The sequence below is a fragment of the Rousettus aegyptiacus genome, unplaced genomic scaffold (genome assembly GCF_014176215.1).
Source record: "Rousettus aegyptiacus isolate mRouAeg1 unplaced genomic scaffold, mRouAeg1.p scaffold_m13_p_2, whole genome shotgun sequence".
Classification (NCBI taxonomy): Eukaryota; Metazoa; Chordata; class Mammalia; order Chiroptera; family Pteropodidae; genus Rousettus; species Rousettus aegyptiacus.
In genome coordinates this window covers 134485087-134512618 of record NW_023416295.1, presented here as the reverse complement: position 1 = coordinate 134512618, position 27532 = coordinate 134485087, and the positions used below count along the sequence as shown (strand labels likewise).

At 34.0% G+C, this 27532-nt stretch overlaps 1 protein-coding gene across 2 annotated transcripts in view; it reads right to left on the bottom strand.

Annotated features, from left to right (window-relative positions):
- NELL2 (neural EGFL like 2) overlaps window positions 1-27532 on the bottom strand; it is a 301007-nt gene that overhangs the window by 204409 nt on the left and 69066 nt on the right. For both annotated transcript variants that reach the window (XM_016146451.2, XM_016146450.2), the window contains exons 5-10: window positions 18175-18348; window positions 17988-18084; window positions 15649-15721; window positions 15396-15478; window positions 14401-14529; window positions 12825-12927 (exon numbers count right to left, since the gene is read on the bottom strand). In XM_016146451.2, coding sequence (XP_016001937.1) covers window positions 12825-12927; window positions 14401-14529; window positions 15396-15478; window positions 15649-15721; window positions 17988-18084; window positions 18175-18348 — 659 coding nt within the window. The remainder of the gene's footprint in view (window positions 1-12824; window positions 12928-14400; window positions 14530-15395; window positions 15479-15648; window positions 15722-17987; window positions 18085-18174; window positions 18349-27532) is intronic.

The following is a 27532-nucleotide window of genomic DNA, read 5'->3' as shown; positions in this document are numbered from 1 at the left end:
AGCTATCAAAAATTACTTAGAATATAAATGGATTGAATGCTCCAATTAAAATATAGGGTAGCTGAATTGATAAGAAAACAAGATTCTTATATATGTTGCCCACAAGAACTCATTTCAGATTTAAAGATACACACAAACTAAATGGAAAGGGATGAAAAAACCACTTCTGGGTTTTTATCCAAAGTAACCCAAAACACTACTTCAAAAGGACATGAAAATCCATGTTTACTGCAGCATTATTTACAATAATCCAGATATGGAAGCTACTCGAATGTTCATCAATGGATAAATAAAAGGTGGTACAATGGAATATTACTCATTTGTAAAAAAGAATGAGATCTTGCCATCTGCAACACAGATGGACCTAGAGGGTATTGTGCTGAGTGGAGTAAGTCAGATAGAGAAAGATAAATGCCATATGATTTTACTTACATATGGAATCTAACGAACAAAATAAATAAACAAAACAGAAACAAACTCATAGATACAGAAATATTTCGATGGTTGTCAGATGGGAGGAGGCTGAAGGGTGGGTGAAATAGGGTAAGGGATTAAGAAGTAGAAATTGGTAGTTACAAAATAGTTATAGGAATAGAAAGTATTGCATAAGGAATATAATCAATAATACCTTAATAAAATAACTATGTATAGTGTCAGATGGGTGCTAGATTTATCAGAGTGATCACTTTGTTAGTTATATAAATGTCTAAGTACTATGTTGTATACTTGAAACTAATATAATATTGTATGCCAGCTATAATTTTAAACAAAGAATTTATTTAAAAATTTCAGCACAAAATTAATGGTAGTGATTAGGAAACCAACAAGATAATCCTTATGAAATCTTTAATAAAACTTAGCTGTCTTTAGTGAAAATATTCCCTATTATAAACTCAATTATCTTAACTATGTAAAGCACAAGTAGATTATTTTCTTGCCTATTTTTCACACAGAACTATAGAAACAGAAAAGTGTCCTAATTCTATTATTTACCCAATATTATTTTAAATATTAAATTAGGGTTATTTTTTTTCAAGAAAAGACTGAATTCAGGCCAAAGTCATATACATGATTTACAGCAGCACCATCAGCTCTCAGCTCATTCAATTGTTTGTTATGACATAATATTTTTAATAACTACAGACTTTTAGGAAACTTCCTAAAAATATTGCACCTGATATGTAAGGCAACATGCTTTCCTTTTGATTTCTAATTCTACCTTATTCATTATAGCATAGATCTCCTCAATCTGCACTGGCATTCTGGTCATGTAGTCCTCTGCGTCTCTATAAGGCCAACTAATTTATGATTGTGTTAATGCATGAGAACCTCGAACACATACTGTCTATTTCCCGTACTTCAAGCTTTATCGTAGAGACAGCTAAGTTTATTGGTTATGTTGCTCTAAATTTTCTTTTTAAATGTAGCCTATATAAATTATATAATGTTTTCCCTCATTTTAAGAACAAAGAGATTCTTGGTATTATATGTCACTGATTTTTGTTCCTCATCCCTGCATTCATATGTCCAAAAGTCCCTGAATCAGTTTAATTACATTGTCACACCTTTAAAAAAAAAAATCCCCAAATTACTTAAGTGGCAGTCATTTAATCCCTGTCTCTACTTTACTTGCATTTTAAGTAACAGGGCTAGAATCATCCATATTTGCACGCTAATGTGAAAATAAAAGAATCAAACCTTCCAAACTCTATGTCCTGCCAAAACCAAGGGTAATGTTCTTCGCAAAAGTGTGCATAAAAAAAAAAAAAGTACTCTTATTTTTTTATTATTTAAAATTAATGGACATGGCCTATCAACATGACAAAGTGCTCATCTTCACTAGTCATCAGGGAAATTTAAATTTAAACTACAATATAATATCATGTATCAACATCATTTATCATAATGCTTAATATTTAAATGACCAAAAATGCTAAGTGTAGGTGAGGGTGTGGAGCACCTGGAATGTTCATATGTTTTTTGTCAATTTTCAGAAAATTGACAAAACGATTTTGCCAAACAATTCTAAAGTATATACCCATCAGGCATGCAAAACACCAAAAAATATATATACATGCAGAATATTTACAGGACTATTTATACAGCCAAAAACTAGAAAGCAGCCTACTGCTCTTTGGCAGTAGACTGGATTGTGGTACATTAACACAAATAGAAGATACATAGCAGTAAGTATAAATGATTGACATCTACATGTAAGAATGAATTTCACAAACATGATTTTGAATGAAAGAAGCCAGACACAAAGGAATAGATAATGCATGATTAGTGGTTCTTAGTGTCAACCTTGGTCAAGACCTACCCAAAATATTAAGGAACAGAATGGACCAGAACCACATATTAGCACACAAATTAGAAAAAAAATACATTATGTACTGATTGTTTGGTTTTAGAAAAGTCATTTAACCTCACTGGCCTCATTATTCACCTGTAAAATAGGGATAATGAAACTTTCCTCCTCGAAAGCAAATGGCTATTCTAAAGATCTCTAAGATCCTTTTTTGGCTTTAAGATTGATGACCCAATTAGAAAATTTCACTACTTTGTATTTTCATCAATAAAAACATGAATGGCTATTTTAATAATAACAATAATAGCTAACATCTTTTAAGTACTTTACATATTATTACTCATTCTGTCCTCACACCAATCCTATAAAATAGCTAACATTGCTCCCTTCCTTGTATAGACAAGGAAACGGAGACTCTGAGAAGTAACTTGACCAAAGTTACACAGCTAGTAGTGGAAGAGTCAGAATTCAAACCCAGAAAAATCTAACTCTAATTCATATACTAACTACTCAATATGCAAAGACATTATCATAACTCCATTTTACCTAAGCTGACAGACCGTTTAATTTTTCTTTTATTAAGTTTATTGGGGTAACATTGGTTAATATAATTATATAATTTTCAGGTGTACATTATAATTTGACATCTACATATTCTATTACGTGTTTACCACCTAGAGTCCCGTTTCTTTCAGCTACCATATATTTGGTCCCCTTTACCCACTTCACCCTTCTCCTACCCCCCCCCCCATATTTGACCCCCTTTACTCTGTCTACCTCTTCCCTCCTCCCCCACCACCTACCCTTTGGTAACCACTAGTCCATTGTCCATGTCCCTGAGTCTCTGTTTGCATGTAGATGTCAATCGTTTGTTGCTTTTAGGTTTATATCCTACATATAAGTGATATCGTGATTTTCAACTTTTTCAGTGTGGCTTATTTTGCTTAGCATGATTATCTCAAGTTCCATCAATGTTGTCGCAAATGGCAGTATTTCATCTCTTCTTATGGTTGAGTAATATTTCATATGTACCACAGCTTCTTTAGCCAGTCATCTATCATAGGACACCGGTTGCTTCCATGTTCTGGCCACTGTGAATAGTGCCGCTACGAACATCGATGTGCAATATCTTTTTGGATATGAGTTTTCAAGTCTTTGGGGTAAATACCCAGTAGAGGGATTGCTAAATCATATGGCACATCAATTCTTAGTTTTTTAAGGAACTTCTATACTGTTTTCCATAGTAGCTGTACCAATTTGCAGTCCCACCAGCAGGGTATGAGGGTTCCTTTTTCTCTGCATCCTCTCCAACATTTATTATTACTTGTCCTGTTGATTATAGCTATTCTAACAGGTGTGAGATGGTATCTCATTGTGGTTTTGATTTGCATTTCCCTAATACCTAGCAATGTTGAGCATCTTTTCAAATATTTGTTGGCCATTTGTATATCCTCTAGGGAGAGTGTGTGCTCAACTTCTCTGACCCTTTTTTGATAAGATTACTTGTTTTTTTGTTGTTGTCATTGAGTCATATGAGTTCTTTGTATATTTTGGATATCAGGCTCTTATCAGAGGCATTGCTTGCAAATATATTTTCCCATTCGGATGGTTGTCTCTTTACCTTGTGACAATTTCTTCTGCCGAGCAGAAGCTTTTTAGTTTGATGTAGTCCCATTCATTTATTTTAGCCTTTATTTCCCTTGCCTTTGAAGTCAAATCTATAAAATCCTCTTTAAGTACAAGGTCCTCGAGTTTAGTTCCTATATTTTATTCTATACTTTTTATTGTTTCAAGTCTTATATTCAGGTCCTTCCTTCATTTTGAATTAATTTTGGTGTGTGGTGATACACAACAGTCTAGTTTCATTCTTTTGCAGGTGGCTTTCTAGTTTTCCCAGCACCATTTATTGAAGAGGCTTTCCTTTCTCCACTGTATGGTTTTGGCTTTTTTGTTGAAAATTATTTACCCATATAAATATGTGTTTACTTCTGGATTCTAGATTCTAATCCACTGGTCCATGTGCCTGTTTTGCTCCCAATACCATGCTGTTTTGATTATTGTTGCTTTGTAATATAATTTGAAGTCAGGCAGAGTGATGCCTCTAGCCTCATTCTTCTCTCTCAGGACAGCTTTGGCAATTCAGGGTTTTTTGTGCTTCCATACAAATCTGATGATTTTTTGTTCTATTTCTTTAAAAATGTTGATGGGATTTTGATGGGGATTGCATTAAATCTGTATAATGCATTATGTAATATGGTCATTTTATCTATGTTGATTCTTCCAATCCAAGAAACACAGAATATCTTTCCATTTCTTTGTATCTTCTTTAATTTCTTTTAATAAGGTCTATAGTTTTCATTATATAGGTCCTTCACTTGTTTCATTAAATTTATTCCTAGAGACTTTATTCTTTTTGTTGAAATTGCAAAAGGAATTATTTTTTCCATTTCTTTTTCTGACACTTCATTATTAGAGTATAGGAAAGCTATGGATTTTTGAACATTGACTTTGTATCTAGAGATTTTACTGTATTTGCTTATTGTTTCTAGCAGTGTTCTTATAGAGTCTTTAGGGTATTCTAGAGAATCATGTCATCCACAAATAGCGGCAGTTTGACTTCTTTGTTTCCTATTTAGATGTCTTTTATACTTTCTCTTGTCTGATTGCACTTGCTAGGACCTCCAATGTTATATTGAATAAGAATGGCGATAGTGGATGGCCTCGCATTATTCCTGATCTTAGAGGGAAGGTTTTTAGTTTTTCATCATTAAGTATAATGTTAGCTGAGGGCTTGTCTTAGATGGCCTTTATTATGTTAAGGTATTTTCCTTCTATACCAATTTTGTTAAGTATTTTTATCATAAATGGATGCTGTATCTTGTCAAAGGCTTTTTCTGCATCTATTGAAATGATCATATGATTCTTATTTTTAATTTGTTTATGTGGTGTATCATATTAATCAATTTGCATATGTTGAACAATCCCTGTGCCTCTGGGATGAAGCCCACTTGGTCATGATATATAATCTTTTTAATATGTTGCTGTACTTGGTTCGCTAGGATCTTATTTAGGATTTTTGCATCTGTGTTCATGAGAGATATCACTCTGTAGTTTTCTTTTTTTGTGTTATCTTTACCAGGTTTTGGTATCAGAGTAACATTGGCCTCATAAAACGAGTTGAGAAGTATTGCCTCCTCTTCGATTTTTTCTAAGAATTTGAGGAGAATAGGTATTAAATCTTCTTTGAATGTTTGGTGGAATTCACTTGTGAAGCCAGCTGGTCCTGGACTTTGACTTTTTGGCAGGTTTTTGATGTTTGTTTAAATTTCTATACTGCTAATTGGTCTATTTAGATTTTCCAGTTCTTCCTGATTCAGTCTAGGAAGACTATTTTTCTAAGTACTGGTCCATTTCTTCTAGGTTATTAAATTTGGTGTCATATACTTTTTCATAGTATCCTTGTATGATCCTTTGTATTTCTATGATATAAGTTGTAATTTCCCCTCTTTCATCCCTGATTTTGTTTATTTGTGTCTATTCTCTTTTTTCTTTAGTGAGTCTAGCCAGGGGATTGTCAATTTTATTAACCTTCTCAAAGAACCAGCTTTTTGTTGCATTTATTTTTTTTCTATTTTTTTCCCATTTCATTTATTTATGCTCTAATTTTGATTACTTCTCTCCTTCTCCTTACTTTAGGCTTCATTTGTTCTTCCTTTTCTGGGTTTTTTTTTTTTTTTTATGATGAAGCATTAGGTTGTTTATTTGGGCTCGTACTTGTTTTTGGAGGTAAGTCTGTAAGGATATGAACTTTCCTCTTATGACTGCTTTTGCCATATCCTAAAACTTTTGATATGTTGTACTATCATTATCATTCATTTTTATGTATCTCTTGATCTCTCTTTTTATTTCTTCTCTGACCCAGTTATTCTTCAGTAGCATGCTGTTTAATCTCCATGTATTTGTGGTTCTTCTTGATTTCTTTTTGCAGTTAATCTCTAGTTTCAAAGCATTATGATCAGAGAATATGGTTGGTATGATTTCAATCCTCTTATATTTGTTGAGGCTATATCTGTGTCCCAGTATGTGGTCGATTCTTGAGAATGTTCCATGTGCGCTAGAGAAGAATGTATAAGCAGTTGTTTTTGGATAGAAGGCTCTGTAAATGTCAATTATGTCCAGTTGCCCTAATGTGTCATTAAAGGATGTTATTTCCTTATTGATTTTCTGTTTGGATGATCTATCCATATCTGACAATGGGGTATTTAGGTCCCCTACTATGACAGTGTTTTGATCTGTTTCTCCCTTTAGTTCTGTTAGTAATTGCTTTACATATTTAGTGGCTCCTTGATTAGGAGCATAGATATTAACAAGTGTTATGTCTTCTTGGTGTACTTTATCATTACGAAGTGTCCCTCAGCATCTTTCTTTACCTTTTTTACTTTGAAGTCTGTTTCGTCTGATATTAGTACTGCTACTCCCACTTTTCTCTGAATGCCATTTGCTTGAAATATCTGAAATATCATTTTCTACCCTTTCACTTTGAGTCTATATTTGTCTTTGGAGCTGAGATGTGTCTCCTAGAGGCAGCATATGGTTGGGTTTTGTTTTTTGATCCATTCTGCAACTCTGTGCCTTTTAATTGGTGAGTTCAGTCCATTTACATCTAGGGTGATTGTTGGAATATGAGGTCTTCTTATATCCATTTTATCTTTTGCTTTCTGGTAGTTCAGTGTTTCCATTGCTTCCTTGTCCTTGTGTTTCTGTTTATTTTATTTGGATTTTGTGAGTTTTTCCTCTGGTTCTTCTTGTTTTATGTTATATATTTCAGTTCTGAACCTTTAGTGTGTGGTTACCATTACAAATATGAAAAGGATAGTTATATATATACAGTTGTCCATTTCCTTCTGCACATGCCTTATCTCCATTCCCCATTGCAAATCTGGATCTTTGATTCCTCCCCTTTTCAGTCATTGTTATCTTGATTTATCCCTATGTATGCAGAACGTTCATAACTATCTTGCTATAGTGATTCTCTTCTTATTATTTAAGCTTATAATGCCCTGTTCTTAAAAAGGGTTGTACTCTGCTCCTATTTGCCTGAGAGTCACTTTACTCCTAATTATGTGTATGCATGTATGTATGTATGTATGTATGTATATATGTGTGTATATATATAAATTTATATATATATATATATAAATTTTTTTTTGTCATTTTGTTTTAGGTGAGCTGGCCCCTTTCAGTATTTCCTGTAGTGCAGGCCTCGTAGTGGAGAATTCCTCTAATTTTTGTATGCCTGGAAACGGCTTAATTTCTCCTTCATATCTAAAGGAGAGCTTAGCTGGATACATTATTCTAGGCCAATAGTTCCTTTCACTTAATAGTTTAAATATTTGATTCCATTCCTTTCTGGCTTGTAAGGTCTGAGCCGAGATGTCCAATGATAATCTAATGGGTTTTCCTTTATAAGTTACCATTTTCTTCTTCCTGGCTGCCCTGAGAATTCTGTCTTTGTCATTGGTTTTCGATCATTTTAATACAATGTATCTTGGAGAAGGCCTCTTTGGGTTGAGGTAATTGGGTGTTCTGTTGACTTCTTGAACTCCAAGCCTCAGCTCATTCCTTAGATTTGGGAAAGTCTCATCAACTATTTGTCTGAAAATGCTTTCTAGTCCCTGCTCCTTTTCCTCACCTTTGATAATGCCCATTCTGTAAGCTTATTTTCTGGAGATTTTTCTCTTTCTTTCTGAGATGCCTTGTCACTTTGATTGTTCATGGCATTTAATGGACTATTTCTCTTCCTGGGCATTAATGGAAAAGTATTCTGCTTTTTTTCCAGAAAGATTTATTATATAAAGGTCTCTCTTTAGCCTGCTGCAAAGAAGACACTTTTCTCTTGGTTTCCAGTAGGTGGCATCTAAGTTCCTTGGATCTCTGCTTTATATAAAACCTTAATAATGCCTTTTTATTTTCTTATAGATATTTAATCACACTCGCTATCCTCAGTTTCAGCCCCTGTCAGTGTTAGCAACAGTTTCTATAACGTTTGCCCAGATTCTCCTGCGGCTCTGCAGTGTTCAGACTTGGAGGTATGGGAGAGGGGCCCTCTGGGTTGGGAGTTGGGGGCTGCAGCTCAGGCTCAGTTTTGCAACCATGATCAGTAAAAATCAACTGTTGTTTTTCTGCCGTCCTGCTTCTCTGCTTTTTGTCCTGATTATTGGGCCCTTCCGCCAGCCGTTTGGAACTCATAACTCTCCCAGGCAAGACTATTCAGGGAACTCGCTGCACTTTCTCCCCTCCCACTCTTCCTACAGGTAGCTCTGGCAGCTGCAAGAGACGGCTTCTTTATTTCTCCCAGTCCACTGCCTGACACTTAGGGTTATGATCTGTGGTAGCTACCTGTGCAGATCCCATGCTCGGATGCGCTGGTGTGCAGCTTGGGTGTTTTTTGTTGAGTTTTAGATATTCAGCTTATTGTTGTTTCAAGGGGAGAGATCTGGGGATGTCTCTCACTCCACCATGTTTCCAAAGATCACAGATGTGACAGAGCCTTTTAAATTAAATTTAATACAATATGATGCCTTACCAGGGCATAGAATATTAAAATGTAATCTGTATTATGTATTGAAACTGATTTTGTTCATTCAAAAGAGATGATATTAATTTATTCATGTAAATCTGCTGCTTTGAGAAAACAATAATTAAAATAGCTATTGCTACTAGGCAAGTACCAGCCAGTTTCCTGTATTTGATGCCTCTCTAGAAGGTGAAATTTGCCTTCCTTTTTTTTTTTTAAAGATAGCCTCATCTGTAAAAGCTATCAAAGCATTAGTTCAGATTTGCTTCAGATTCCCTATTTTCATAAATCACCTTTTCTGTGAAGCAAAGCTCTGTTCAAATCTGAATCTAAAATCCACTGAAAAAAATAAATTCACTAAATACTTTTATTTTTTTCTAATTTCAATGAGTTTGTGTAAATATTTCTTAAAACTTTAGTCAATTATTTTCTGACAGTTGTTTTGTTTTTTTTTTTTAAACTGGGTTGATGTTTTACATACTTTAACTCATTTGACCTCATCCTAATACAGAGTTAAAGTTATCCAAAATATTTATAGTTTACATTTTCTAAAGCTATCTTTAATTTGTATCAGTCAGATCTCTCTATTGGCTAGTTGAGAGACTATGACTGGAATAGAGGATGTGATGGTGGCTAAAAGGGGAGAAGATAGGGGGACAAGACAGACGCTGCTTAATTGACAACTTGACCTAGACTTAGTTAGGACTCCAAATGGCTTTGTATGGTAAACTTAGTTATCAGTCAGTAAAAGTGAATCACAAATTAATTGTAGCAGATGGTTTTAAACAAGGGAGTAGGCTCTCAAAGCACAGAACTTTTAAATGAAACTTTTCTGGGACTTCTAATAATATATTCTTGAAGAAATCACATAAACCCTCATTAAGAAGATGGAGGCAATGCCTACCTTATAGAGTTGTGAAGATCACATGAACAATAAAGTATGTGCCTTCTAACCTGTAGAAGGGATATGACTTCATTATAATTGTGACTACTATTACTTTAATGATTTGGCATTGACATTCCTGCCTTTGAATTTTATTCTGCCTCTGTTTAACTCTACCACAGTAGCTCAATGGTAAGGGCCAGGAAAGGTTAAGCCCATCCTCCTGACACTTTGTTTATGTACAGTCAAATAAAGAAAAATGACAGACTTAGTTCTCTCTGACTTCTTTCTCAGAAAAACAACCTTCTTTCTATTCATCAGTATTTATACTTGGATAAAGAGCTGGAACTGAAGTTACAGAGGTAAAATACAAAGCAGACTGCAAAATAAGCCTGCCCAAAGTTGCACAAACAACTCTCATGAAGCAAGCCTGAAAGTATTAAATAAAGAACACCAAAAAATGACTGGCCACATGCACTTGTTTTGTTCCTTTCAATCTTGGCAAAATAATGTTCAGCAGTTAGGTTATGTGTTTTACCTTCCTAGGGCTTTAGAACCAGTAAGTGATTAATCTCTTCAAATAGCTCTCGCTAAAGAATACCTTTTGTTAATTTAATGTTACTAAGCAAGCTGTTGAGCAAAGGAGTTTCAATGATAGGATGAGTGCAGGGCATAAGAAGAAGGCTTATGTTTGTGTTTTAAAAAGTAAAAACCACAGAACTTAACTTATACTCAACTGAAATTAATTTCTCATGTTATAATAATGATAATACTGGGAAAATTAACATAGGAAAATAAGATTGTTTCCTTCCTCTCATATATAACAGTGAGACAGATACACAAACACACACATGCATACACACACATACACACAGCTGTTGTTTTTCTCACTTTGGGCACATATAAAAATCTGAATAATCTAAATAAATCAGTTAATGATTACTAAATTTATTTTAGGTGTTATTTACATTTTATAAAATAAAAATTTGCAAAAAAAATTTTAAGAAGCCTACTTCCCAAAATATTTTTAGTGACTGATTTTAAAATTGTGCATGTGGACACACATTCCCAAATAACCTCTAACAATATTTACCATATAAACTAAATGCTTATTTCCCTTAGGAAAAAAAGCTATGAGCATTCACTGAAAATATCTTGCTAGCTCTTGTAGCATGATGAATTCATCAAAACTGGAAGTTTAAATACTTGAAATACAAATAAACATAGGCACGAATCCTCTATATTCCACAAAACTCATATCACTGAAAAAGACCAGAAAGACAAAGTCACTCTGTCATTTTTAACTACATAAAATGAAAGACTCCAATGAATTATTTTGGCATTTCATCAATGATGTTGTGGTGTCCTCACTGATTACTTGAAGTTTTCACAATTTTACATATGAAGCAAACACAGTCAATTTCCAATCATTAACACCAAAGCCTGCCCGAAGCACTTTGCATTAATGAATCTTAAAATATTTTACCATTTCAGTAAGTCTAACTGCATGCTGTTTGGAAGACTTCAAGAATAGTCCAATTTAGTAGGCAGCTTACTGTTGGTAACAGAGACAAATGGTAAAATCAGAACTGAAATTCAGTTTTTCTGATTAATGCATCTATCGTGATGATCTATTATTTCAATCAGCCTGTCTCTAATAAAATCAGCATCACTTCTTGCAAATCTATCATATTTGCAGGTAACAGAATAGAAGTATTGGTGAAATAAGTGTAAAAGAAGTTAAAACAAAAAGTATGATTCTTGCTATTGTCATGTTATGATTATAAGGCCCCACAGAGGGCCCTTTTTCCTCCTACTTCCAACTATCTGCAAAGAAAACTATGGAACATCACCATGAGCTTTTACTTAATAAGACAAGTTCAAGGAAAAACTCAGATTTCACGTCACTAAGGAAATTAGCTAGTGAAATATGTAAGAACAATTACATTCAATCCTTCCTGGTTCAGCCAAATCTACTTGACTAGGCTAATACACTTTCATGAAATGGATTGGCTTCAATGTAAACTCTAATAAAATTAAATGCAAATGTGATCCTGAGGGAATTAAATTAATGAAGTACAAAACAACTTCCTAGTTTTTCACCAATTCTGGTCACTCTCACCAGGAGCACCACATTGTGCACTATGTAGGCAAGAATAAGGTACAGCAAAGTCAATGGTACCATAGCAGGGTAAACATAATAACCGTAGCAAAAGCAGCCATTCATCCTCTTTCCCTCTTTCCTCTCATTGTCCCTTCCCTCCCCTTTCTCTCTATCTTTGTATGTGTGAATGATTACATTGCATTTACAAAGCTTGTATATGCACTTATATACCTATATATTCTATAAACTTCATAACTCATTTTTCTTATATTACTATTCAGTTGTAAAAAAAAAAGCTGAATTTTAAATGCACCTTTTGGTAAGAATTTAAGGGAAGTCTTTTCAAGTATAACACAGACACAATGCTTTATGCTATTGAATGAATGATATAGAACCCATTCAGGATAGCTAAAAAGAGCATTTCTTGACATGAACTGCATAGCTCCTAAAAGGCAGGACAGCTTCCTCATTCAGTGGTGTGAGCCTCTTTTTATGAATAAAAGGCCATGGCCTTGTCCACACGATAATCCTATAACAATGTGAATTTCTGTGCTTTGGGCCAATGGAGCTAGTGTATCATCTGTTAAGTCACTTGTATCATTGATTTCCATGGTTTTCATAGCTGAGAGTGGACCATTCTTGACCTATTTGGAAAGTATTTATATCAGGAAGTGTAATGAAAGAAATGCCTTCCACTAAGTTTCTTATACATCTTTCTATTAGTGTCATTATACAGAACAGATTCTCCAAGGAAAAAAAAAAAATCTTGCTAGAGTAAAGTAGAACATTTTTAAATTAAAAGTAACTGATCAACCAAAATAAAGAAGGTATTCTTTCTATTTCCATCACTTCTATAAGCTTTTTAGCCTTCCCAGATTAAACCAGTGAAGGGTGACTATTAATACAAGATTTTATTGCCAAAGAAAGTATTCATCATAAATGTTATGCTCACATTTGCATTCTTTACAGCACTTGCCATCCACGTATGCAAGAGCCGACTTAAGTGGGCAGTCAGGATTCGGGCAGATCAGAGTTTCACACTGGATGGTTCCATTCTGAGAAGAAAACAATATTTAAAGAATTTCCAAGTTATAGTTTGGTAGTCTTCAAGTATTTTTAAATGTTTCTTAAATTTCAATCTCTTCACATAAAAGGTTATAAATACCGCTATTCTCTTTGGTTTTTATACAGTAAAACTCATATTACAGAGACCCACAATAATACGAATTGGGTCATAACATATCCAGCAACTGACGGTAACTGAGCCAGGGTTCTCAGTTCGTTTAGTAAGATGGATGAGGACATGGGTGGAGGGAAAAGGCACACAGTGACAAGAAAATAGCAGGCTATGGGTAAGCCTGGGGCATGCATGTCTCCCCAAATTACTCACAAAATTAGCACCAACAAACCAAGAGATTTCTGGAATAGCTACTGCCATTCTGGAAACCCAGTCTTAGGACTCAGAAGCTTCCCATGGATAGTTAAGATGGGACAGGCTACCACCACAAGAGATGCCAAGTTGCAGACAGAAAGGCAAGAAATTTGTTTTCTGATGGTCATCCAGAACTCCCATATTGCTAGCTGCTTTTTTAGTCATTTTATCGACCTCACTATACCACATCTTGTATTTTACTCAGTTGGGCTGTTGACCCCTATTTAACAAATTGGGAAGGCTTTACTGTATGTATAAAGTGCTATAATTTTGGTAGAAATGTAATGCATTCCTGAATAGAAACCATATAATGCACACATACACATGTGCACACATAGTTAATTTCAGAACTATCTTTAACTTTTTTACATCCATGATATTCTGCTTTGAATGAAGCTGATGAACTTGGGTAAAAAAATTTTTAAAGACTAATTCACATAGACTTCTGATTTCTTTCCAGTCAACCCATTTTAACAGACAAATTCATGTGGAATTTATGTTTAAAACCAAACTAGTCATGAATGTTTCTTTGAAATTGAACATATATTTTTTAAATCATAATGCACTAAAAATCCTACTTTATTAGTGAGCAATTAGAGAAATCATTATTTATTGAAACTCTATCATTTGTATTCCACTATCTTAGTAAACTTTTAAAGATTAACTTATTTATTTAAACTCCATTATTTGTTTATATGAACCAATATGGTCACATTATTGTACACTGCCTTTAATTTAGCTTTATTAAAATACATTAATAGACACATGAGATGAAAGTCCCTGGAAATGTTGAGGATTACAGGATAGAGTCCTTTGGGAATCACCTTACTAACTCAATTGCAACTGCTAACTTCATGTGTATACCAATAAACTTAACTTTTACAACATTCCTAAATCATTGTCATCTTTATAGGCTAGAAAGTGTCTTTAATAATGTAACACACGGTTCTTTAGATTTGACCAGGTTTGCTAGAACTCTAAGGTTGTATCTTGAGGAAATGGGTCTTGAAATTTTCAGGATTACATTATTCTAATAAATTTTTAAAGAGTCAGGGTATCAGAGTTTCCTTAGTCTGAACCCCAGTGGAAGCCATACCAAGCATGTGCAGTTCTTACAGCCGTCTGTCCAAGACTCAAATTCTCGGTAGGTGGTTCCCTTCATGGTGCAAGTCCTTTCACAATAGCACTGATCCAATCTATTCATTCTCTGTTCAGCTCGAGACAACTGTGGCACAAAGGAAGGGATTCATATTATTCACCATTCCAGCAACGCAGAAATGCAAAACACTCCAGTAGCCATCTGATTTTTTTTTTTTTAGTGTATAGCAGTCATGATGGCTGTGCCCATCGATTATTTGTTATACATATATTTAAGCCTTTAATTAAAAAGATTTTTTTCCTCCTTCTTTTTGTAAATTTGCTCCCTGCCTTTGGGGGAAAAAAAGCATAATTTAGAAGATAGAAATGAAGGCTAAGTCAAAATAGCATCACCCACAAACAGAGAAGCACTTTCCATTTTAAAAATGTTTAATTTCATAAATGTTTACTCAAGTGAAAACATAAATTTTAGAATTTGTATTGTGTAAGAAACAAATCATTCATGTACAACACACCTTTCAGGTTATCAGTAAAAACTATGCAAAATGACAACAGTCTGATGAAATTATAGGTTAACTTGATAAATGACACTTCAGACAGTGCATTATGCTATAACTATAACATAGTGGTAGAAAGCATTTGTGAGACCATTTCCTTGACATAATCCTAGTGTTCATATTTTTACAATTTCCTCGTGTCTCCTTCCTTATAAAAAAAACACACAATAAAGTAAATACTAAGTTAAACAATAAACCCTGTTGTAGTAAACTGAGTAAAAACCAGGTAATCTGTGTCATTCCTGATTTATTGTCATTTGTTACACAGATGGCCAGGGTTTGAATATGTATAAGCCCTTTCTTTAGGCAAGGATTTAGATTTAGATTTAGCCCTAGCAAAGAGTATGGTATAAGAATCAAAAGTGAACCCCTGTGGTTATATAAGAACCTCAAGGATTTTTGACCTATTCTATGCTTATTTCTAGGTAACTTTTACCTTGGCTGATGTTTTTGCTAAAATGTCCTGCAGCTCCATAATTTTTTGCACGAGTCCATGGAAGTCATTGCAAGTTGGACAGGCTGAAATTACAAACACTACATTGGTCAAGTTGCATTTACAAGGGCTTCAATCTGGTTAAGTCTATGCTGACAACTCATATAGGCAAACTCCAATTTCGAACTGACATTCTGGACAAAATTAAGCAAGAAGCACACTTTTCATCACATAGTGCAGAAACTAATGGACTTACTGCGATTAAGATCTGGGCACTGAGCAATAAATCCTTGGGGCATGACAAGCAATTGCACATCTTGCATTATACCCTATGTAAAAAATAAAAAAAAAAAGTGCTTTCATGTACTCAAATTATGTTCAACAGTCAAGTTCATAAAGGAAAACATTACAGGATAGACTCACCCAAATATATTAGTAAAATATTTTTGAATGCATTGCTATATCTTCAAACCAAAGGAAAAGAAATACATGAGGCAAAATAAATGATTACCCACGTACTCTCGTATTCATAATATTTTTTAAATCTTAAGATTAAATGTCAAGATATAATTAAGAGGCAATAGTCATGTTGTTTTGAAAAGTTATTTTTAGTTAGCCACTAAAGTAAGGCTTGAAAATGACCTTTAAAAATCAACCTGAAAATCAGCAACAGTGAAACTAATACCAATTTTAAATTAACTGCAATCATCAAAAGAATAGAATAGAAAAACTTAGTCATAAAAGCAATGCTTATTTGATCATTTCTCATTTTTCAGCTGAATCTTTTAAAACTAATTTCTCAACTCAAAAAGGACAACATATTTATTAAACAGCTGCACAAGACTTAGTGATCAGTCCTTAGGAAATATATAGGAAGTTGAGCATTAATTTTTTTTAAATGCCAGCTGGAAATAACCCATTTTACACAGAAGTCTGCATTACATGTTTATAGGCAAAATTTACACACATCCTTAGTCATTAAGATATAATTAGCTTTCAGCTTATGGGGCTCTTAAAGCAAAGGCCAAATGGTAGCTCAAAAATGACCTCCTCAGACATACTCCAGCTGTTCCTTTCATCCACCACTCTTCTCTCTTCCTTCATCTTTTACATATTTTCTTTAATTAATATTTCACTTTATCTCTTTGAAAAATATAAACAGAATGTCTAATGACAGGGGTGACAGAACCAATATATTATCAAGACAATTTTAAATGTACCGACAAAGATTAACCAAAAACAGGCCTGTATATGTTCTATATGTTTAACCTGATTAATAGTATGGTACAAAAAGGGTGCCAATGTGAATTATAGATATTTTAGTATACCTAATGGTAACTGCTGGATCTGCTTTTTGCTGGGGTTTAGATTAAGGAGGCAACTTGTACACATGCTCCCATCCTTTAGAAGCAGCAACACATGCACTGCACAACTCTAGTGGGTACCATTCACAACCTACAATAAAAAGTATGATCTCTAGAGTAGAACCCATAATTGATGTGTAAAAAGGATTCCGAGGCCATATCTGGATTCCATAGGAAAGATTGTAATAATTAAACAGAGAAGAGTCTTGGCGCTCATGGCACAAATTTGACATCCTTACATGAGAAAAAAGCATTGATTTTTCAGGATTTGCAACAACGGGATCAATTCCCCATGACTAGTTTTGGAGAACCTACTTAACTTCTATGAGCAGGTTTATGCATATGTAAGAGGAAAAAAGACCCTGTATCAGGGCCAGCAAGAGCAGGATTGGATAGAATTACATATTCAAAGCACCTGGTTTCCAGATAACAGACAACATTTAAGTAAGTTTTAAAAACACCTGTCTAGGATTATAAATCTTGCTTAGAATGCTGATACCTACTCCACCTGAATATCCATAAGTTGGACACATCACCTATCATTCTCTTATTTAACAACCATTTGCCAAGCTATTTGTGTATTGTAGGCACTGTCATGGTCACTGGGGAAAAACGATTATACTGTGGGATTGCAGTCAAGCAATTTTCTGGACTTTATTTCTTCATCCTTTAAATACAGAAAGTTAAGTGGGATTTATTTTAGGTCTTCTACAATGATGAAATTCTACGGAGTGAATTATATCTGCTTTCTAGTTTTGATAGATTTGTGCAAATGTATATATTCCTTTCTCATTTTATAGAATACAAGAGATCACAAATAATCAATATTGAAAAATTTTCAATCACCTATGATTAATATCCCTGTGATAGTATCATCAAAGGTTATATTTCGGTAGTGGAGAGTTCATTCCTATACTAACATTTTAGACTTTTATTACTTTGAATGTCTAATTTCAAGAATGATATGTTAACTGCCCTCATTGCAGCCTTGTAATCATCTCTGTAATGTCTAAAGAGCAAACTCATTAGGGATAAAAAAGAGTAAGTAGTGTTGGTTGGCTAAATAAAACACCAGTGTGAAAAACAAAAATAGAAATAAACATAAATAAGAAAAAAAAACTACAAATCAAATTATTTTGCTTCACACCATAAAAAGTGAAATATACTTTTCCAAACTCATGAGAAAGCATTTATATTTACATTTTATGCTCAGATGTTAGTCAAAAGATACCTTAAAATATCCATGTGCATTATTTCTCTGTCCCAGCCAAAATGTTGTGCCCAGAGGCAAGTCTGTGGAGGGCTTTTCCACCACTCTTTCATATATTCTGCAGAAAAAGAAATATCAGATAAGTAATATGAGTTACCAATCAGGCCTTAGAATATTTTATTTCTTGAACTGAGAACATTTCACTTACTTATTGCAGTCAATGTATAAAATCAAATGGGAGGCACTGATGGCTAAGGAGAGTTTGTGCCACTTGTCATCAGCCAAAATGTAAGGAAACACTTCTGTGTGAGGGTGGTGACTGCCTGAGCGGTAATGCAGTCTGACTTCATTCCGATGGCCACTGCTTTCTAGTTCCAGGTACCTGCACAGAGAAGAAGAGCCATACGGGACCCATTGAAAATAACGTTCAAAAATGACTGATATAACCTCCATCTCCAGAAAGATGGCACAGATATGCTTTCCCTATTCTTCCCACTAAATACAACTAGACATTATATTATAAAACATAAAAAGAGTCTGAAAGATGGAAAAAAGAAAGAAAACCAGCAAGGACCTCAGGACCCGAAGAGTAACACAGTGATGAGTTTCCTGGGTTTTCTTTTTGCTTCATATATCCAGCCTTGCAGCTGAAGAAGCTAGCAACCCAGAAATACCAACAAATGCAGACCAAAATAAAAGCCCCAACAAAAGTCTGCTCTTTCTAGCAAAAGTACCAACAAAGGGGAAGACTAGCAAGATAAAAACTTATAGAGAATAACCACTCTATTCCAGTCAAACACCAGAGAAAAAAACTGTGGCCCCATCTTCAACCATTCCAGCAAAGGCTAAGTGAGGAGACTAGATTTCCACCCTCTTAAGAAAAATGATGTACCCACACTTCCACTAGGGCAGTGAAAGGGGAGGATGAGTAGAGAGTCAAGATTTTTAACCCAGCTGGCTAGTAATAAGGCCCCCATGGCATCAGTGGAGACCTCATGAAGAGGAGCTTGGTCTTCCACCTTTATCTGGCAATAAAAATGCACACTTCCCCCTTCCCCACTGGGATGGTGTCAGAGGAAGCATAGTAGGAGTTCAGGGCTTTCACCACCACCAAGCAGTAATGAGACCATCCCTACCATTGTGTCAGTAAAGACCATATGGGGAGGTGAAACTTCCACTCCCCCACCCAGAAATAACAGAAGCTCCCCCTTAATTCTCAACAGAAGGCCAAGTTGGAAATCTGGATTTCTAGCTCCACCTAGAAATAAGAAGTTGCCCTCCTATCTTCTGCTAGAGCAGTGTCAAAGAAAACTAGCTAAAACGGGGAGGTTAAATAAGATCCAAGTCTCATCACGTAATTCAAAAATGTCCAAATTTAAATCAAAAATTGTTTGCCATAGAAACAAAAAGGTCTTAAATTTAACAGAAAAAGACAATTTATAGATATCAACACCAAGATGATAAAGATGTTAGAATTACTTGACAAAAATTTTAAAGAAGCACTGATGAAAACAAACAACTGTAAACACATTTGAACGTGCTTGAAACAAATGATGAAAAAGCAAAGCAAAACAAGACAGAAAGCTAGCACAAGGAAATCAGAGAATTAAGTGAGTTTTAGAACTTAAAAAATACAATAACTAAAGTAAAAACCTCGAAGGATAGGCAAAACAGTAGAACAGATGGGACCAAGAAAAGAATCAGTTGACTAGAAAATAAAACAAAAATACCCAATCTTAACAATAGAAGAAAAATAGACTGAAAAAAAAAATGAACAAATTCTCATAGACCTGTGAGATTATAACAGAAGATCTAAGATTTGTATAATTAGAGTTCATAAAAGAACCAAAAAAAAAAAAAAAGGATTTAAAAAATACTTGAAGAAATAATGCCTGAAAACTTCCCAAATTTGGCAAAAGACATAACCTCACAGATTCTAGAATCTAAGCAAATCTCAAACAAGATAAACTCAAAGAAAGACTCATTATAATTAAACTTCTAAAGAAAGAATATTGAAAGTAGCTAGAAAAAAAATCAACAAATTATGTATAGGAAAAAAACAATTAAAATGATAGTGGACTTCTCAATAGAAACAATGAAAACTGACAGGAAGTGGCACAATACTTTTCACATAGTGAAAGAAAAATCTGTCATTCAAAAATCCTATACTGAGCAAAAATATTTTCAGAAATGAAGAAGAAATTAAGACAGTCTCAAAAGAAGAAAACTAAAATAATTCGAATCAAGTTTTAAACTTAGATATGTTTATGGTACCTAATGAACACTCAAGAGAACATGTAGACAGGACAACTAAATGCATAGGTCCATAATGGAGATAGCAATTTGGGAGTCAGAGGCATATAGATGTATTGAAACCCACGAAAGCATAGGGATTACCTAGAGAATTATTCTGGATGAAAGAAGGATACGTTAATATTTTAAGGAGGAGCTAGCAAAGAAAACCAGTAAGTGTAGCTAGCGAGATTAGAAGAGACATAAGCGAGAGCGGTATCCAAAAGCCTAGTGATGAAGAAGATGCCTCAAGGAAGAGAGAGTTACGAACTGTATCAAATGCTGCTAATAAGTCAAGTAAGATAAATACTTAACCACTGGATTTAGCCAAATGGAGGTATCTGGTGACCATAACACTATTTCAGAAAACTTTACAGAAAATAAAGCCTGATTGAAATGGGCTCAAGTGAAAATGGGCAGAGGGAAATGAAATAACCAGTACAGACACTTTGGGAGGAATGGGAAGGTAGCTGCTGAAAGACACATAGTGAAGGTAGGGTCTTCTTCATTTTAATTGGTAATAAATACTACACATGTTTGTATGCTGCTGGGAATAATCTGTAGAAGAAGGAAATTAGCCATAACTAAATGAGAGATGGAATTATAATACAACAGAAACCATAAAGTAAAACATAGATTAATTATAGTTACACAAACTTTTAAATTTTCTCAACAGAAAAAATAATGTTATAAATAAAATTAAATGACAAATGAAATCATGTCAGGCAAAATTAAACATATGATAAATCAGAAGTTAACAGCCGTAATTTATGAAGAGCATCTGCAAATCAATAAGAAGAAGCAACTTAATGGATTCACCAATCAGATTAGCGATAATCATAATGATTAATAATATCCAGTGTCAATTAGAATATGAGGAAATTAGCACTCTGATACACTATTCGTGGCAAAATAAACTGACAGGAACTTCTTAAAAGGCAGTTCGGTAAATCTATCAATAGAATAAATGTGCATATTCTTTAAATTAGCAATACCAAACCTAAAAATCTATCCTGCAAAATAGTAGCTCAAAATTAGCAATGACATACGCAGAAAGTTCTGACTGCAGATTTATTTAAAATAGTGAAAATCTGATAAGATGCCAACTATCCACTCATAGAAGAATTATGACACATCTACATTCAGGAACACTATGCCACTCTACAAAAGAATGAGGTTCTGACATAAAATAATGCTATAGTTTACTGCTAAGTATCTCTACAGAATCTCATTTTGCTTGATAAAACTCTGTGTGTGCATACACATGCATGCAGTTGTGTGTTTAGAGAAAAAAAAAATCAAGAACACAGGTCGAATGTTAACAGTAGTTACCTCAGAAGGGTGCAATTAGGGGGAAAGGCTGTGATGAATCTTTCATATACTTTCATATCCTTGAATTTTCTTCATTAATTATGCATTACTTCTTTCATGTAATATATAGTAAAAATTCCATTTTAAGAATAAAAAATAAAGTAGTCAAGAATATAAATCATGTTTAGAAGTTATTGAGACTATAATGCAAACTTGTTTAGATGTTGATACAGAAACCACCAACCAGAGAATCCTTTCTATGCTGTTATTTGATAACAAGATTTCATTATTTAATCAATTCAACTACTGAATTCTGTGATAGAGAGGTGTTTCATTTTTTAAAAAGTAAATCAGCAAACACACTGACCCATTGCTACATGCCTGTCAGTTCTTAATACATCAAGGCAATAACCCTATTATTGCTGTTTTCCTGTAGATATTACTGGAAATGGCACCTGTATTAAATTCCTGAACTTGAGGCATTAAAGCAGCTTTAATAACAATGAGACTGACACTACGCCCAACGAACAAGAATAACCTTTCAGAAGTTAAATATTTGATCAAAAGTTGCATTTTCATTAGCATCATTCACTTGAGCTTTTCAAAAATGAAATAGATATATAATATACAAAAATATTAGTAAAAAGAAAAAGTAATTATGTAAAACTGTTAGAAGGTTATCTGGGACATTTATTTATTCATTAAATATTAACTCATTAAATAAGGTATAACAGGTTGAAAGGAGTTGATCCGTGTATTCAAAACCAGTCGCTATTAAGATGTGCAAATTTATATGAAGACATGAAATTATAAGAAAATATTTCTATCACATAATTATAAGTTAAAAACTATCTGCAAATAAACACTGGGCCCATTTTAATGAATCAATTTTCTAGCAACATTCATATTCGTTTGCCCACTGGTGACATCTCATGGGGAGGAAAACCTTGTTCTTCCCCACACTTCCCCAAGGCCCAACAGAACAGAGTGGTAAACACCCACGCCTTAAAGCCTGAGGGTTTGCTCCTGGAACCCCTCTTAAGCCACTTAACCTCTCTGTGCCTTATCTGGTTATTCAACTATAAAATGGGGATATGATTTGTACTTGCCTCAAAGGACTTCTGTGAGGATTTGATAGAGTTAATTTAAGAAAGCCCTTGAAACATTACTGCAACTACACACATACAAAACGTTCAGTAAAGATAATACATTAGCTCTTTCTAATTTCAAAAAGCAAATCCTCCCTCTTCCTTCCCAAGGCACAGCCAGGGGCAGGCTCTTGACATACACTAGGAATCAGACACTTACTTAACTTACTTACTTATTTACTTACTAAAGTTATTTATTTATGTATTTATGTATTTATGTGACATCGGTTAATAAAGTTATATAGGTTTCAAGTGTATAATTCAATAATACATCATATGTATATTGCATTGTGCTTTCATCCCTCAAAGTCAAATCTCCTTCTGTCTCCACATATTTGATCCCCTTTACCCTTATCTATCTCCTTCCAACCCCTTTCCCTCTGGTAACCACTAAACAAACTCTCTTTCTTGAGACTCAGAATCTGGATGGAGCACAACAAAGAAGGGAGGGAAAGGAAACTGCACTGTGCCAGGGGCAGCAACATTTGTCAGTTATATTAAAGTTGCTTTGCATACTGGTTGCTGGTCCGCCAGGGCACCTCTGGGTATTGCCTATTCCAAATGCTGGTGCCTCAGGCTCCCATTAGTTCTGTAAGCTGTCCTCCCCATCCACTACCTCCAAAGTAACCTTACAACCAAGAACACTTACTGATTCATTACCATCGTGACCATGGGGAAAATGTGTATTCAGAATAAAATGTATCAACATTTTTTTAAAGTGACTGTTTGAGTGATGGAACTGTGAATGATTTTTAACCTTTTTATTGTATTTATTTTTCCTTGTATCTTTTTTCATTTTTTTTCAGTTCTTTTTATTATTAGTTTCAAGCATACAGTACATTGGTTAGACATTTATATTGTTCCTTTTATCTTTAATGAGTATTTACTACCTTATTTAAAAATCACATTTTAAATCCCAAGAAGATAATTTGATAATTTCTCACAACTGAACATATGTCTCCCTGATTCGTTATTCATAATTTCGAGAGGTAACTAAAATCAGAAATAAAGTTAACCCTTTATAATAATTTATAGCCTTGTTACTCAAATATCTTTTGCATTGGCAGAAATATAAACTAACTTAAGATTAGGCTTCAGAGAAGGAGGCAACAGTGGTAAGACAACATTCACTTCAACAACTTCCTTCACAACTCAAGATTAAAGGATAAAAATAAGGTTATGTTTCATCTGACAAAAAGGTTCCACACGACATGAAATGATAATTTTTCTGCTGCCTTAAATAAAAACCTAAATAGAAAAAAGATCAGATTATCTCAGTACATTAAACTACAAGCCAGTTATAAATTGGTCACTTGAAGAAAAGCCACGTACACATCTAATGCCAAAAATATCATTAGTGTAGTTCCTGGGTGGCACGATTGCAAAGAAGTTGCATGCACAAGCTGTGGAATTGGAAACCCAGCTCACTACCTATGACCCAATCTCTTACTGCCTCAGTTTCCTTACCTATAAAATGAGAACTCAATGTGATAATTCATACATAGTAGGTGTCTGAAACATAGTAAGAACCCAATAAATGGTAACGATTTGTATTATTTGTCAATAATCTCAGTTAGGCATCATTTATGAAGTCCAGCTCCTTATTGCTAATTCTGTGATTAACAAGCAATTTGAATACATTTTTAAGTGAAAGAATTAGTTGACAGCACTGGTATTATGGGGGCTCTAAAACAGCCAATGAAATATGAAAAGTAAAGTCCTGTGGTAGGGCCAAAATTATTGTGTTAGGTGGACTTATTCATTTGTTACAGAAAATTGACTTTCACTCTGTCACTTCTAGAGTGTTCCTCAGATATTAAGGGAGATGGAAGAATGGGAAGAAAAAAGTGTATTTTTTGGCATCATTCATTAGAACCATGTTGATTCTATTTTTGTTAAATGTTGTTGTTTGTTTTTAAACAGTATTCGATCATCAGCAAAGCAGTATAATATAGCAATTTAAGAGGACTCAGAGTCTTAACCCTGTCTCCATAGGTTACTAACCTGACAAGTTAAAAATCTTCTCTAAACTTCAGTTTCCTCCCCTATCAAATAGGGGTAATAAAAGTTGTAACCATATATGATCATTTTAAAAATTCAATGAATGAGAGATGTAAGTGCTTACATGTTGCACAGTTGCTGATAAAGAGTAAGCATTCCATACATGCCACAATTATGATTTATATTTCCTATGATGTATTTATGTATGTTATTTAAACATCAGCAAATTTTCAGGGTGGATTTTAATTGGAACAAGCATGAATCTCAAGCAGAAAGTAATTTAAAGGAAAATCTACTCAAATAATACATGAATCTCATCTATGATATTCTCATCAATTGATCACCTAGTTTGTTTGAATACACCCAGTGACCAACAATTCATGACTTCCTGAGGCCATTTAATTTTTATAAAACAAAGACCTTCTTTATATTCAAGCATAAAGAGAGGGGCTTTTTTTAAAAGAAAAACAAACTATGATTTATTAGTTCATTTAGTCCAGCAAATAATTACTATGAGCACTGAGGATGTGACAATGAACAAGGCCAAATAACGCTGAAGATTAGAGATGCCCATTAATAAATGCATTATTAAGTGAAAATTAAGCTTTAGCCATTTTAAAATTAATAATAATGCTATTATAAAAGTCATGCTGCAAGAAGAGGAATGTAGCTACATCAGTAAGGATAACAAAGCTTCTTCATTAATAATATAGCTAGGAGCCAAATTCTATCACTGAGGGAAAAGATGAGTAGTAAATGGAATTAATTCATGATTAAAGCCCTGACATACAACATGATGGCTTGAAAAATGTCTCATCTTATTATTCTGCATATCTGAGTTTACAATAAAATTAAAGGGAAAAATGGTCACTCATGAAATGGAGATAGTTTATTGCTATTAATGATAAGGTCAGTAAGACATAAACAAATTCTATAAAACAACACTTTGAGCTATGATCTTAGAGGGGAGGAGGATTTAATGGCACTGTGTGTATTTTAGAAGTATCAATTTAAGGCAGGTCTTATACAAGGATTGAGAAAAAAAGATATGATAAAGCACTGATAATAAGTGGATAGTCTATATCACAAGGGTACCATGAGAGTTAAGGAGTTGAAATAAAGGGTAGTCTCTCCCAGTACCTCAACTTAGACTGAAATCAAGCAGGTGAAAATTAGAAAAAGACTAGAAAGAAGGGTTCAAAGAAGTGGCAGACACTATTTAATCAAGAATGAATGCAAGAGCACACTATCATAGGTTGAAAAAGACCCACTAGGGCATATGGACCACTTTGATAATCTGGAAATGCACATATGCAAGTGTGTAGAGAATGTGGCTGATAGATTTTACAATGGGTTCACAGATGTCACAAAGTCCATTCGTGGACTCCAAGCTAAGTATACCTGCCTTATAGAAAGAATAAGCAGAAAGAGTGAAGGCTTATGGCTACTTGTCAAAGAGTTGACGACTTGGTTTATAAACAGAAATACACATAAATATATATAATTTTCTGACAAAATAATAGGTTGTAATTAGAAAAAAATTTAGAAAATACACAAAAGCATGAGGAAGGAAATTATTACCAAGAGTCCTGCTGGCAAGAAATGAACAATATTAACATTTTGCGGCCTTTTTCACTTAACTGTGATGGCCTTTCCAGGTCATTACAAGTAAAGCCAAATCCTCTTAATGGCTGCATGGTATTCTGTAGTATGGTTGTGCCACAATGCAGTATGCGACTTCCTATTATTAGTTCCAGATTTCCATTCTTAATAAAAATGCTTCAATACACATTTCTTTGTGCACATGAGCAATTATCTTTTTGGAATAAAAAATAATAGGAATAAAATTGCTGGTTCAAATGGCACATGCATTTCAATGACACTGTATTTACTAATTCACTTACTCATTTATCCATTCAACACATTTTTTTTTTTAATGTCTACTTTATTTTAGACTCTTGTCTAGGTGCTGGGAATAAGGAGTGAACTAAAGATATAAAAATACCAGTCCTCATTGAATTTATGTTAAAATAATTAAGTAAAATATATAAAATAAATAGGTTACGTGGTGATAAAATCTATGAAGAAAATTAAAGTAGGTATAGAGGATAAGGAATACAGCAAAGTGACATGTTTTTTAAAATATTCTTTAAAAAAGGGAAAGTCTCATTGAAAAAGTGACATCTATGCTGTCACAAATGGCAGTTATTTCATTTTTTTCTTATGGCTGAGTAATTTTCATTGTATATATGTACTACATCTTCTTTATCCAGGCATCTATCAAAGGACACTTCAGTTGTTTCTATGTCTTGGCCACCGTGAATAATGCTGCTATGAACATTGGGGTGAATATATCTTTACAGATAAGTCTTTTCAAATTTTCTGGGTAAATACCCAGAAGAGGGATTACTGGGTCATAGGGTAACTCTATTCTTGATTTTTTGAAAAACCTCCATACTGTTTTCCATAATGGCTGTACCAATTTACATTTCCACCAGCAGTGTATAAGGGTTCCTTTTTCCCCACAACCTCTCCAACACTTGTTATTATTTGCCCTGTTGATAGTCATTCTAACAGGCGTGAGGTGGTATCTCATTGAGGTTTTAATTTGCATTTCCCTAATAGCTAATGAAGGTAAGTATCTTTTCATATGTCCGTTGGCCATTTGTATGTCTTCTCGGAGAAGTGTATGTTTAGGTCGTCACATGAATGGATCTGGAGATTATCATGCTAAGCGAAATAAGTCAGATAAAGAAAGCTGAAAACCATATGATTTCACTTATATGTAGAATTAAAAACTCAAAGCAACAAACA